At 38.3% G+C, this 12,792-nt stretch overlaps 1 protein-coding gene across 29 annotated transcripts in view; it reads right to left on the reverse strand.

Moving 5' to 3' along the window:
- Nucleotides 1-539: 539 nt before the first annotated feature.
- Nucleotides 540-12,792, reverse strand: part of TCF4 (transcription factor 4) — a 366,054-nt gene continuing 353,801 nt past the window's right edge. For 16 of the 29 annotated variants that reach the window (XM_024236137.3, XM_054538001.2, XM_003778981.5 and 13 more), the window contains 5 exons: nucleotides 11,638-11,773; nucleotides 9,604-9,766; nucleotides 5,936-6,165; nucleotides 5,316-5,456; nucleotides 540-5,125 (listed from right to left, as the gene is read on the reverse strand). In XM_024236137.3, coding sequence (XP_024091905.1) covers nucleotides 5,320-5,456; nucleotides 5,936-6,165; nucleotides 9,604-9,766; nucleotides 11,638-11,773 — 666 coding nt within the window. In that variant the 3' untranslated portion in view covers nucleotides 540-5,125; nucleotides 5,316-5,319. The remainder of the gene's footprint in view (nucleotides 5,126-5,315; nucleotides 5,457-5,935; nucleotides 6,166-9,603; nucleotides 9,767-11,637; nucleotides 11,774-12,792) is intronic. The other 13 variants (XM_054538007.2, XM_054538004.2, XM_054538009.2 and 10 more) reach the window with 1 other exon arrangement.

Genomic DNA, 12,792 nt, shown 5'->3' on the forward strand with positions numbered 1-12,792 from the left:
GGTGGGGCGGGTGTAGTTTGAGAAAGTATAAATACAGTGTTAATATTAACTGTAGTTAACAATATTCAGCTTTTAACAAAGTGATACAAAATAAATCATCTTAGATTTTTGACTGAAAAGATCTAGCTGAGAATGTTCTGCCAAACAGCCGACCAACTGGTGCAAAAGGTTAAGGCTGACTTGACTTAGCAACCTGCAGCACAACCGAAAACATTGGTGCAGTTCAGAGCTCTTCAAATGCATAGCTTCAGTGTTACACGCACATTAATTATATTCCTTCAATTAGTTAATCCTCTAGACAGTTTTCTTTTTGTTTTGCATGCATCCCGTTCCATTTTCATTAAGGGCATCTCTTCCTTGATCAATCATGTGCTTTGCTTTTCAATTTGTTTTTGTGATTTTTTTTTTGTATGTTTTGTTTGTTAAGCTGTCAATACCTCCAACACTTGGAAAATGAAATATAGATGCGTTTTACTTACAGAAGAGAATCATAGCTATATGGACAATGCAAAATGAAATGAAACAAGTATCAGAAACAGTTTATAAAAATGGCACATTTATTGCTACAGAACGGTCATGTACATGACTTCATCGAATAACTACAGATGGGAAACAGGTAATGGCCTTGACCAAGCTGGGTTTGTTTTTGTCTTGAAGGAACTCCAGCACACAACCTGTTTGGACACTTCTACAAATCAGAAATACACCAAAAACATGAAAAAATCGAGGCACTCAGCCACACATTGAAAACAAGGTGTAACTGTTTATCTTTTTTTTTTTGAAATGTTTTCCCTTTTTTCTTTTTTTTAACAATTTTTTTTAAGTTTTTAATGCTGCAGCTATGTGTACAGTCGCAAAAAATTTCCCCGCTGCGACCTACAACTAAAAAAAAACAAAAACAAAAACAAAAACAAAACAAAAAACAAACAAAAAAGCTACCCATACAGTTTCATCTTGGTAACACATGGTAAAATAACATCTTTTAAATAGTAAAATAAAGTAACAAACTTTTACTCATAATGATTCCAAAAATCTACAAAGAAGAAATATTCAGAATCTGACAATTTTTTTTTGTAATATTCATGGTATAAAAGGATTGCTCCTGCGAAAAATAAGCCAAATATATTTTTTATTTTTAAATTTAGTTTTTTTTTCCTACTAGGGTGTACTACAGTCTATTTTATAGCAAAAGAGCACTAGACAAACAAAGCTTTATAACAAAAAGCCAGGCACTGATACATGGTAAATCTCTGCTTTTTTTTTTTTTTTTTCTTATCTTCACTTAATTGCATCACAAGTAACAAGAATGAAAAAGGCCACAGTTCATATATTTTCACCATTACATATGTCTATAATACTTGAAATGAGTATGGCAAAACCAGCACTGCACAAAGATGAGTCCACTTCAAGTCCCATGAGAAAGAGCATGTCTCTAAAGAAAAACAAACAAAACCAAAGCAAAATAAAAAGAGAGGCCTAAAGGCCTTGGTGCCCCATTGTGTTGGAATTCATCATATTCCATCTTGACTTTTTTGCTTCCAGTCAGCCAGCAGACTAAATTTTTGTGCTTGTTTATGCTGAAATTGATTCATTCCTGACTCAAGTTCACTTTTGGACACAGATCATATTCTGCCTGTTGGATGCAAAAGATGAAAATCCTCTTAACTCCAAGTCTTGGTTCGACTCCCTCCCCACTCCCCAACCCCTCATCAAAATCAAGATCACAAATTAAAAAAAAAATTCAGAAATAGGAAAAAGTGAAAAATAAAAAGGAATCGGAAGACTGAATCAGAACCAGTTGCACCACTGGGTGGACTGACAGTTGTATAAACATTAGTGTTCCTTGCAGCTACACAGAAGACAAATGGTAAAAATTTCTAGATGAACAGATCCCTATTCTGCATATTCATAAATTACTTGAATGTGGAGGTGGATCAACTGTTCCAAGTTGCTTTTAAAGTCCGAGTTTCTGAAAGAGATCCCCAGCCTAAGTGTCGTCATATAGATAGTGTAGTATGGACCCTTTTGAGATTTTTGTATAGTACTTTAATCTTAACTGTCTTCCGCTGAATTTCATTTGAAAATCCAGTGCAGGATACCAATATCTTACCTGGGTTTGATAATTACAAAACAACAACAATAAAAAACACACTAAAAAGGCCACATTCCCTTTTTCTTCTTTTTTAATGGGGATACAACCCAATTAATATGGATAGGTGCAGATGATGTTTCTCCACCAAGCAAAACCTAGTGAGCAGCTTTCAGTGGCCGTTAGAATTTTCACTTATTTCCAAAGGGAATTCAACAATAGAGGTATTGCATTACTGAGTAATGAATACATCAAAGCTGGTGAACAATAAATTGCAGCTTTTACTCTGAGTGAGAACAAAATATAAAGCACCAATTTAAAAAATAATCAAATGACTACAATTTACTTTTTTGCTTTGTTTACAGATTTGAAAAACTTTAATTCAGCTCTATTAAGCACCTTTATGATAACATGTATCAAAAGTGCCATTCTTAAAATGTACATCAATGCAGGGAGTGTTTCCAGTTCCCTAAAGAGTAAACACCGTATTTTCTTCTGTACACTTATCCTGAATGTGATCAGAGTATACCTGCTTCCTATATAATATTGTTCCTAGGGATACCCGCCTTGGTAGACTACACAAAATGAGTGCAGAATGTACCACTAAAAGGAAATCTTTAACATACGGAAGGAACAAATACACATGGTTTTCATTATTCAGGGAGGAGGAGAGAGTATACATTATTGTCTTCCATGCCCTTCTCTGAGCCTCTTTGTTCATACATTTCACAGGAAAGCCCCAAAATAACTTTTCATGAAGTTTGATTTCTGCTATTCTCCTAAGGTTTTAATCCACCTCCACATTTTAGGAACTTATCAACAAATCAAAATTATTTTAGTTTTATCGCTACTGAACATATTTACAGTTTTTCAACACACACACAGCTAATCAAAATGTTTATGGGTTTGTAAAAGATGACCACGTGGTAACTATCTTATTTGTTCTTACATTTTCAGAAATGAACATAAAATTCTGATTCTTGTAGCTATTTCATTTAAATGAGACTTCTTTTTAAACCACACAGTTTTTAAAAAAAAACAAAAACTGATACAATGTATTAAAACACATAATAACAAGAGTCTACATGTAAAAATATAACTTTTACATACACAATTTCAAAATAATGATACGTTTGCCATTTGTTGCATAAAATTTACAAATGTATTTCATTACTATATAACTGGCAAAACAGGAGAACAGATGGAACATTTAGACCATTTCAATGGATTTATGGCATTTACTCAGTGCTGATAGGTGGAAAAACTACTTGAACAGGGATTTTTTTTTTCTTAATACATGCCAAGAATTGTGTGGCTGTAAAAATAGAAACGAGTTAGAGACAAAAGGATGCTGACAAATACTTAACTAGGAGCACTATTTGTTTACTGCACTATACACCAAAGTCAATCATTATAAAGATTCACGATGGAAGTTGGTTCAATTGTGCCCAGACGTCAAAGCTAGCTATCTGATGAGTCGCTGTGCCATAGCTTGATCTATGTTTCTATCAAATATGGTAAGTATAAACTTCATTCATACTGGCCAGAGAAATACTGCACTACCCCTCCTCAAAAAAGTGCAACTTAATGCTTTAGGACTTATAAGGCTTGTTATAATGCTGCATGATGATTGAATATTGGCATTTTTCAGACGAAGGAGGAGGCAGTTAAGTCATCTACATTTTAGTAAACCCATTTTGAAAAAAAAAATCAAGAAAGCAACAAAATCAATCAGCTCTGTCACACTACTTGCAATTTTCTCATTTGACGGTTTTTGAACTTTACGTGTTTTTTTTGTTTTTGTTTTTTTCCAAAAATCTGACCATGTATTCAGAAACGCCTCACTGCACACTACTTCGGCTACACAGGTAGGTAACACTTTAATCATTTTGTTAAATCACAGCCACTTTGATTATGTTATGTTTCCGATGATATAAACATTGGAAGGCACAGTGGTAACATTGTAGCATTCTAACCTTGTACCTCTGAAAATCCCAGAATAGGGTCACAAACGCAACATTACAATTCAGACAAACTCTTTTTGCCATGTCTTGGTAATGCTGCTTGTAATATCTACACATGATGTGACTTTTAAGTCCTGTGTTCCCAAAAGACTGGAGAAACAACTTTCTACTTATTTATGAATGAGAAGCAACATCAGGGTCAGCATTTCATCCTGCACTACCCCTCTGGAAGCAGAGTTGGCACTACAGGTTACGATAACAAACCAGGGAAAGGGACAGAAATAAGACCAAAAAAAAAAAAAAATCCATATTTACAGTAAAATCTTTCTTTTAAAAAAGTTAATCAGTACTATTTTTTTACAGGAGAAAAAAGTCTGAAACAAATGAACAAAAGCTTACCATAGTCACTAAATTTTTAATATATATTTATATATATATTTATATATATATTTGTCATAGGTCTATAAGATCCATCTGTTCCTCCTACCCTAAGGAATGGCTAATGTCATCACTTCGTTGTCATCAGGACGTTTGCTGGTTTTGTTACTAGGGCAGCCGAGCTTCCCCTAATTCAATATCCAGTAATTATAAACACTAGCTGACTTGAATACCAACAAAAACGTTCATGTAGTTTTCTTCAGAAGTACACTTTTTCATTATTGCAAGTTTACAATTTTTTTAAATTAAATATTTTTTTTTCAGACTTACAAATTAATTATATTTTTATTTTCCAAAAGAAGTTTAGGCACAAATGCATTGTTCCACAGTGTGGAAAGATTGCCGTTCAGTCTCTGGGCTGTGTCTCAGCCTGTACATACTGCTTTGCACATTCTGAATGATATGTTAAAGAAAGTCGTCCCTCAAGTTGCACTTTTTTCTTTCTTTTTTTTGTTTTTCTGTTTTTTGATAATTGGGAATGCTGAAACCTCTTGCGTCTGCGATTCATAACTACTCAGACTTGTCTTATATTACAAAAAAGGGGGTTAAGGAGAAGTGTTTATGTGGGTTTAAGATAATACAGCTGTTAAGGAAGTGGTCTCTTGTTTTAATGAAGCAATGTGGCAACTTGGACCTGAGAAAGGAAAAAAGAGAGAAAAAATTCATTAATATATTTGTAACAGAGAAAGTATGCTTTTTTTAAAAAAAATTCTTTTTCCATGAAAGAAAATATCTGTCAATTTGGGTGAAATTAATTTTTATGGCTGATACATTGATGAGAGTTACGAATGATCGATCTCAGAAATGGTTGAAAACAAACTTGCCCTTTTACATCTGTCCCATGTGATTCGATGCGTCTCCCATTCCAGGGTGTGGGCCGGCCAAGGAGAGTGGGGGAGGCTCCGAGGACACCTTCTCTTCCTCCCTTCTTTTCAGACACGCAGCTTTCGGATTCAGATTCCTTTCTGTGGAGGATTAAAGCACAGGACCTTTGTTTAATGCCGAGGCTTCTGGCAGAGGGCAGCAATGCACTCTTCTTGCGTGTCTGACCTTTTTCTCAGTGTTTATATTACAGAACAAAAGGAACAGTCACTAAGTACTGTGGCAATCCATTTGGTCAGTCACTAGTAAAAGCTGAACTGCATGTGAGTGTACAGCCACTTTACAGTAAGCAAAGGTTGGTAAAGCAAATTAAGCTCAAATTACTGAAAGGATATAGGGAAAGTTGCAATATAATCCTAGTTATAAGAGAATCCTACAACTTAATTTCAGGAGAAAGGGATGCTGCCTTATGGATTTAGACACAGTCTGCAATGGAAACAATTCCTTGGAATGATGCTTGAAAGTCTACTGTCTGCCACTGCTCAAGGCTGGTGTGCCCATCTCAGCTTGTGCCTGCCACAAGCTCCTCACGAGCTCTGCAAGGAGGCTGGCCTGCACTGACCTCGGACTTGCTGCTCCAGACTGAGGATGACGGCCACCGCCTGGTGGAGGATCAGGAGCTTGGTCTGGGGCTTGTCACTCTTGAGGTGGAGCTGCACCATGCGGCCGAGCTCTTTGAAAGCCTCGTTGATGTCACGGACCCGCAGACGCTCTCGGGCATTGTTGGCCATCCTCCGCTCCTTCTCACGCTCTGCCTTCTGCTCTGGTGTCAGGTCCTCATCGTCATTATTGCTGTGGGACAAAAGGGATGCGACATTTTCTAATGGTGTGGGGAAAAAGAAGGTGTCTACATTACTTTGTTTTCTTCCAGAGTTTTCAGGGAACTTTTCCATCTTATGCCATGTCTTTGGCAGAATTTTTATATCCACTTGACCTTGGGATTGGTTTAGATGGCTGTGACAGTTCACAATACACAAGATATTTGGTTTTCTCGCAGACATTAAACCCAAACCAAACAGGTGAGGGTGACGTAGATTAAAGTTAGAGTGCAGGGTGTGCCCATACTGACACAGGGGGGCAGAAAGGGAAAACAAAGCTTTTTTTATTCAGTGGGGTTACACTCGGCAAAGCAGGCATTCACCAACTTACGCCTAGCATATGTTGCATAACCATGCTTCAAAAAGACTTAATGTTTATACTTCGTTTTTTAAAATATATATAAAACCTTTCATACCGTGACATCTGAAATCTAGGGGAAACAAGTAATTGAAAAATGATTTTGATAGGTCAAAAAAATACAAGGCAGCTTAACAGGAGTAAGGAGAAAGGCCTATATGTAAGACACCAGAGCAATGGGAGTGAAGACAGTGAGGCTTTTATCCAGGTGTCCCCATTACCTTGCTTTGAAGGCCTGGTCAACCCACTATGTGAGTCTCATTTTCTTTATGTATTAAATAAAAGGTTACAAAAACATGACTTCCATGGTCTTCAATCTTATAGATGTTTATGATCCACAGAACAAGTTTGGGAAACGTGAATTGGTATCAGTCATGCAAAAACGATTCAACAAACCAAACACCTACAGCTTATGAATGACCATGACCTCACTGTGAGTCAAAAATGAAGCCAGAAAGCTGGGTGCAGTGGCTCATGCCTATAACCCCAGCCTGGACAATATAGTGAGACCTTGTCTCTACAAAAAATAAAAAAAATTAGCTGGGCACAGCGATGCACACCTGTGGTCTCACCTACTCAGGAGGCTGAGGTGGGAGGCTCACTTGAATCTAGGAGGTGGAGGCTACAGTGAAATGTGATCAGGCCACTGCACTCCAGCCTGGGCAACACAGCCAGACTCTGTCTCTTACAAAAAAAAAAAAAAAAAAAAAAAAAAGCCAAAGGTAATTTCTAATTGTGAAAACCAAAATATTCCATGGTTTATAACAAATGCATGGCTGGGCCCAGAATAGTCTGAAAAGATAAAATCGGTTCTGTCCATTCCTGGGTGTCACAGTGATAAATTAGAAACTTTTGAATGGAAGGCAAAGAGGATGATGAGCCACCTGGAAAGCATATCATATGAGAAAGTCTTCACAGCAGCAGGGTTCAAATATTCCAAGGGCTGCCATGTAAAAAAGAGAAGTGTGCACGATGTCTTGTCTCAAGAAGGCAGAGCAGCATGTGCTATAAAGCTCTGAATGACTATTGTGAATAAACATGAGTGAGGACTTTCGGGGGGCTTATGAGAGACATAGAAAATGAAACAAACTTCACTGAACATCAGTAGACTCTCCATCACAAGAAACTCCATGGAAGTGACTAACAATTAACCTAAAGGGTAATTTCACACATTGGAAATGTTCACAGAATAAAGATGATTAATCACAACATTTCGGAGTTGGAAGATGTGGGAAATTATCTAGTCAATTAAATGTGTATTTAATGACTGCTGGTTTAAAATGTATGACTCTGATGTTCCATTTTGGAGAATCTCTGGGTAACTTCCAAGTGGCAATAAGGACCAATTACACTTGAGAAGCTCCAATCAATCAAAAGTGGGAGTGGTATTCTTGGGTTGCAAGTATACATTACACATAAAGATAATGCACATAAGTCAAGAACACTTGGGTGAAGGAGAAAAGTTAGGGGCAAGGAGGATGACACCACAGAAGGATGCTGTAAGACCAGGCTCCTCTCTCTCCATAGTGTAAGCGCCTTTCCAGATGGCACTGTCTGCCACAGGTGTGTATGGTAAACATGGAAGTCAACTGAGTCCACTGGAAAAGGCCCTCTTTCTCTGCCTTCTGCGGATCCCTCCTCTGCCCTCACCCCCAACTGCTGCCAGTGCCAAGGAAATCAGTAACGATTAATTCACTCCTATATTCTACTATGCAAATAGGCTGTAAAAAGCAAAAGAAAACAGTCTCTGCCAGGCCTGTCCGGAAGCTAAGCATTTGGGTGATATTTTTATACATCCAACAAATGCCATACCTTACACAAAGGAGACTGGAAAATGGGAACTTTTCTTCCAAAGGTTTTCAGGCTAACAACCAATTAGAATTGGTTATTCACTTATAAATAAACTGGTTATGCAAATAAAACTGCCTAGATTTGAAAAGGCACTGCCTTATAATACAGTTTTGGAGGCACACATAAGTAAATGTCGTAAAAGTGACCTTTTTAAATAAGAAGGTTCTCAACAGCGAATGAAAATGTTGTTCCGAAACTTCAAAGAATCCATTAACATGCATAAGTTTGGCCACAATAAGTTAAATTACCAAGAACTGACTGGTCTAACACAGAAGCTGCTAAAGGTATGAAATCCCCTCCTTGGAATTTCTTGCCAAAGTGGCCAAGAATCAGAAAACGACAACAAGGAAGGAAAGGGGTTATCTAGAAGCATTTGGCATTTTTAAACTTGTGGCAAGACACGGAATTTATCTCAATAATTACAACGGCAACATGAAGAGGCAGCATGTTCTTAATTCACAAAAGATTCCAGATAGAACCTTGAGAACCACAGCCTTTAGAAGGAAAGCTATAGTGTTAGGACAATTGGTTGAATTTGTGAATAAAAACAACCCCAGGGAATTGAGGCAAAGTACATGGGTGTTGGTATTCAAAAACCATCTGATTACCAGATTAAAGTTCAAGGAGATATAGATTCGCATTTAAAGATAGCAGATATTTAAGAAAACCAGACAGAAGCTATTTTCCTGCAGTTGTGTTTTCTGTAGAAAAGAGTGTCCAGGAAGAAAAACCATTAGCCATTAAGGTATTACTCTTATATGTATCAGCATGTTTAGGATAAATCTAGGAAATTATTTTCTCACTTTAGAGGTAAGAAAAGAGTTATAGTTGGCACATACATCAGTTGAGTTTTTAACACAGCTACAATCTCTTTTTAGAAATATTATAGACATAACATTTCTGACCAAATTTGTAGAATAAGTATAGTTTTACAAACAAACTGTACTTGAATCAGACACAAATTTTTTCACTGTGTGTCATTAGCATTGGGTCCAGATTCATAAATGCCAAAACATTTTAGGCTCCACTAGAGTACAGGTATCTTAAACGATACTTTTAGTACTTCTAGAGTAGGCCTTTAATTTTCTTTTCAGCTGTAAATTTACCTACCAGGAAAAAACTGAATAGTTTCTTCCCGTTCTGTTCACTTCATCAAAGTCCAATAAAGGAATTAAATGAAGCGACAGTATTATATACTGTTACCTAGATCTTGACCTAGTAATTGATTTGATATCCTTCTTGTCGTCATCTAATTTCTTGTCCTCCGAAGATTTCGTGTCTTGCAGGTTCTCATCACCCTCATCGTCGGATTTGATCTCAGAGCTGCCAGAGGAGACACTCTGCCCCTGTAGTCCTGGTGGCATGCCTGCAGAAAAAGAGAAATCAGGTGACATGTACACCAAAATCTCACTGCCTGCACACCAGATTGCAAGGCTGCCAGCAGGCAATTCATACTGCTGAACTGTGATCCTTCTGTCACTTTTTTTTTCCCCTGCTATCTGTTGAAGTTTCAAAAAATGCACCTGCAGAAACAAGTTTTCCCTGCATTGGCTCTAAGGTTAAATTCTATTTTGCAATTTTTTGGAGTAGATGGTAATTTCACTGTCTACAAAACATCAACTTAATTGCAATGAAAATCATAATCATGAAAATCACACAGCCAATGTTCTGATTAAGAACCCAAGTAAATATCAGCTATTATATTGAGTTTCTTCCATATGCAATGATTTAATAGAAAAATGTCCTTAAAATATAATTCCCAGGGAGTATGCTAAATATGTGCAGTCAAGACTTCAATAGGTACCCTAATGATATTCTGAAATTAGGCTTCTCTTATTCTCAAGGAGTAATCAGCATTTTAAAATGGTACATATGGAAGGCAGTTTGCTACTCATTTTAGAAATTTCTAGCTTTATCATTGCTCAACTTTCCAAGTCACACTGCATTTTAAAACACGACCCTAATGTGGTAATTTTTTTAAAGGTAGAAGCATATCTGTCAAGTATTCCCCTTTATTTGTAATCTGTGTATTCTAGAACCTTGCCACTCAAACTTTGGTCCATGTGGCCTCATCACCTGTGAGCCCATTAGAAATGGACAATCCCAGACCTACAGAAGCAGAATCTGCATTTTAACAAGATGCTCAGGTTGTGCTTATGTGCAGTTTGAGAAGCACAGGTTTAGGACAAAGAGGGCAAAATCCAAAGGCTCCTGATAAGAAAGGTCCTGGCCAGGTGTGGTGGCTCACACCTGTAATCCCAGCACTTGGGGAGGCTGAGGCAGGTGCATCACTTGAGGTCAGGAGTTCAAGACAAGCCTGGCTAATGTGGTGAAACCCTGTCTCTACTAAAAATACGAAAAACAGCCAGGCATGGTGATGCATGTCTGTAATCCTAGCTACTCCCTGGGAGGCTGAGGCAGGAGAATCGCTTGAACCTGGGAGGTGGAGGTTGCAGAGATCGCATCACTGTACTCCAGCCTGGGCAACAGAGTGAGGCTCTGTCAAAAAAAATAATAAATAAAGTCCATAAAATGATTATTATTCATATAAAAATGGGCAGACATACCCATACATACAACTGACACTCAGATCTGTACAATGTTGAACAGCTGAAAAAAATGCCCACACGTATTCCTGTGGCAATGTTATCATTTTTATATTAAATGTGAAGGGACTGAGAAGATGTTATCTAAGCGACTCCTAGTCAGCTGGCCAGCAATAGCCTAACTTCCTGGGGTCATGAAAAGCCGCTCGTAGTCACTGGTATGAGGCAATCATTAGAGGGCTAGATGACTCAAGAGCGAAAATCATGCAACCAAGCTCCATTTTTAAAATGCACCTATATTTCCTTCCATCTTAAACAACAAAAACAATTTCCTTCCTTCCTATTCATTTGGAAATATCATTTTCAGGCCACAACTAACCACATTAGAGGACCTGAATGAGAAAAATGTGGAAATAGCTAAAATAAAATTTCCTCTCATCAGTCTGTGGCCTCATTCGCTGCTGATATAGGACCAGGATTTCAGAGGATGTTTGAGGAAAACAGTCCCTGGAGAAACACGATTAGAGGGCGAAGTTCTAAATACTTTCCCATTTCCTTACCATTTTTGTGCCCAATTTGATTCCTGGGTTTCTGCCAGTGCTTCTTGAGGGATGAACACCAAGAGGCTGGGTATCAACACTGGGCCTATTGTGAAAGTGAGGTCAGAAGTGCCCTGGTGAGGCCAACCTACCTCTGTAAGGGTCCTGGGGTGGGTTCAGGTCAGGGGAGGTCGCAGACTGGACAGGAAGCTGTGGAACCGGAACCTGGTTTGGCAGAAGAGAATGGCTGCCTCTCAGGGCCACGCCATCTTCACGATGGGTCCCCACCTGAAAGGGCGAGAGGAACCAGAGAGGTGAGCAGGAACCGGAGGTGCGACAGCTATTTCTAGAGGCCACGAGGACCTGATGAAGGAAGGCTGGCTTTTCAAAAACCATACTCCCAAACGCATTTCACTAGAGGGCGCTGAAGGACCGCACATGCACCTATAGTTCCCGGCGAAAACATTTAACACTCAGTAAGATGCCGTGCTGTACATTCAGTGACAAATATGGCAGAGTAGCTCAGGCAGGTAAAACGTCAAATTGTCTCCCAGGGTGCTGCAGTGGAGCGCACTGATTCGTACCCATCTGTCTTCTATCATGTCCGCCAACAGATCTGACAATTATCTTAATGCCCATATGCTTAATTGTGAGCTTCTCAATTCCCCCATTGCTATCGGAAATCCTACAGGAATTTCAATTTGGCATTCGACTTTCATTTCAGGGGATAAGATTCTCAGGCCTGCCATTTTTTTTTTTCCATAATGCCAGCTAAGCCTCTGACAGCGGAAGCTACAGCAGTATGGGACACAGCCTCTGCTTGGTACAAATATAATAAAATGTCACCTGGCTTTCCAAAACTGGCAGCCCATTCCAAATTAATGTTTACTGTATTTCATCAGCTGCTGAGTTCCAAATCCAAAGGGGGATGGTTTCTGCCAATGCCACCACACCGGAAAATGTACCAATAAAGGTTTTATTAAACACACCAGTAATGCCATCATTGCCATGCGAGGATGTCTGGACATTTTTCCATTTTTTTCCTCACTATTCTGATCCTAGAAAGACACCATATTGTAAATACTCTTTATGCTTCCAAGAATAAAATTATAGAGTACAGCATGATTACTTGATTAAAAAAATACTGCTGAGCTTTTTATTAACTACTAGTATCTACTCTGGGGTCCAGAGACATTGAACTTGTGGCACTGAGACAGCAACTGCCTACTTTATAGCATATGCCTTCAAGCAAAAACATTAAGCATTTGTCAACTAAGAGGACAATCAGTAGTTCACATTTTCTTTTC

The sequence above is a fragment of the Pongo abelii genome, chromosome 17 (genome assembly GCF_028885655.2).
Source record: "Pongo abelii isolate AG06213 chromosome 17, NHGRI_mPonAbe1-v2.0_pri, whole genome shotgun sequence".
NCBI classification, from domain to species: Eukaryota; Metazoa; Chordata; class Mammalia; order Primates; family Hominidae; genus Pongo; species Pongo abelii.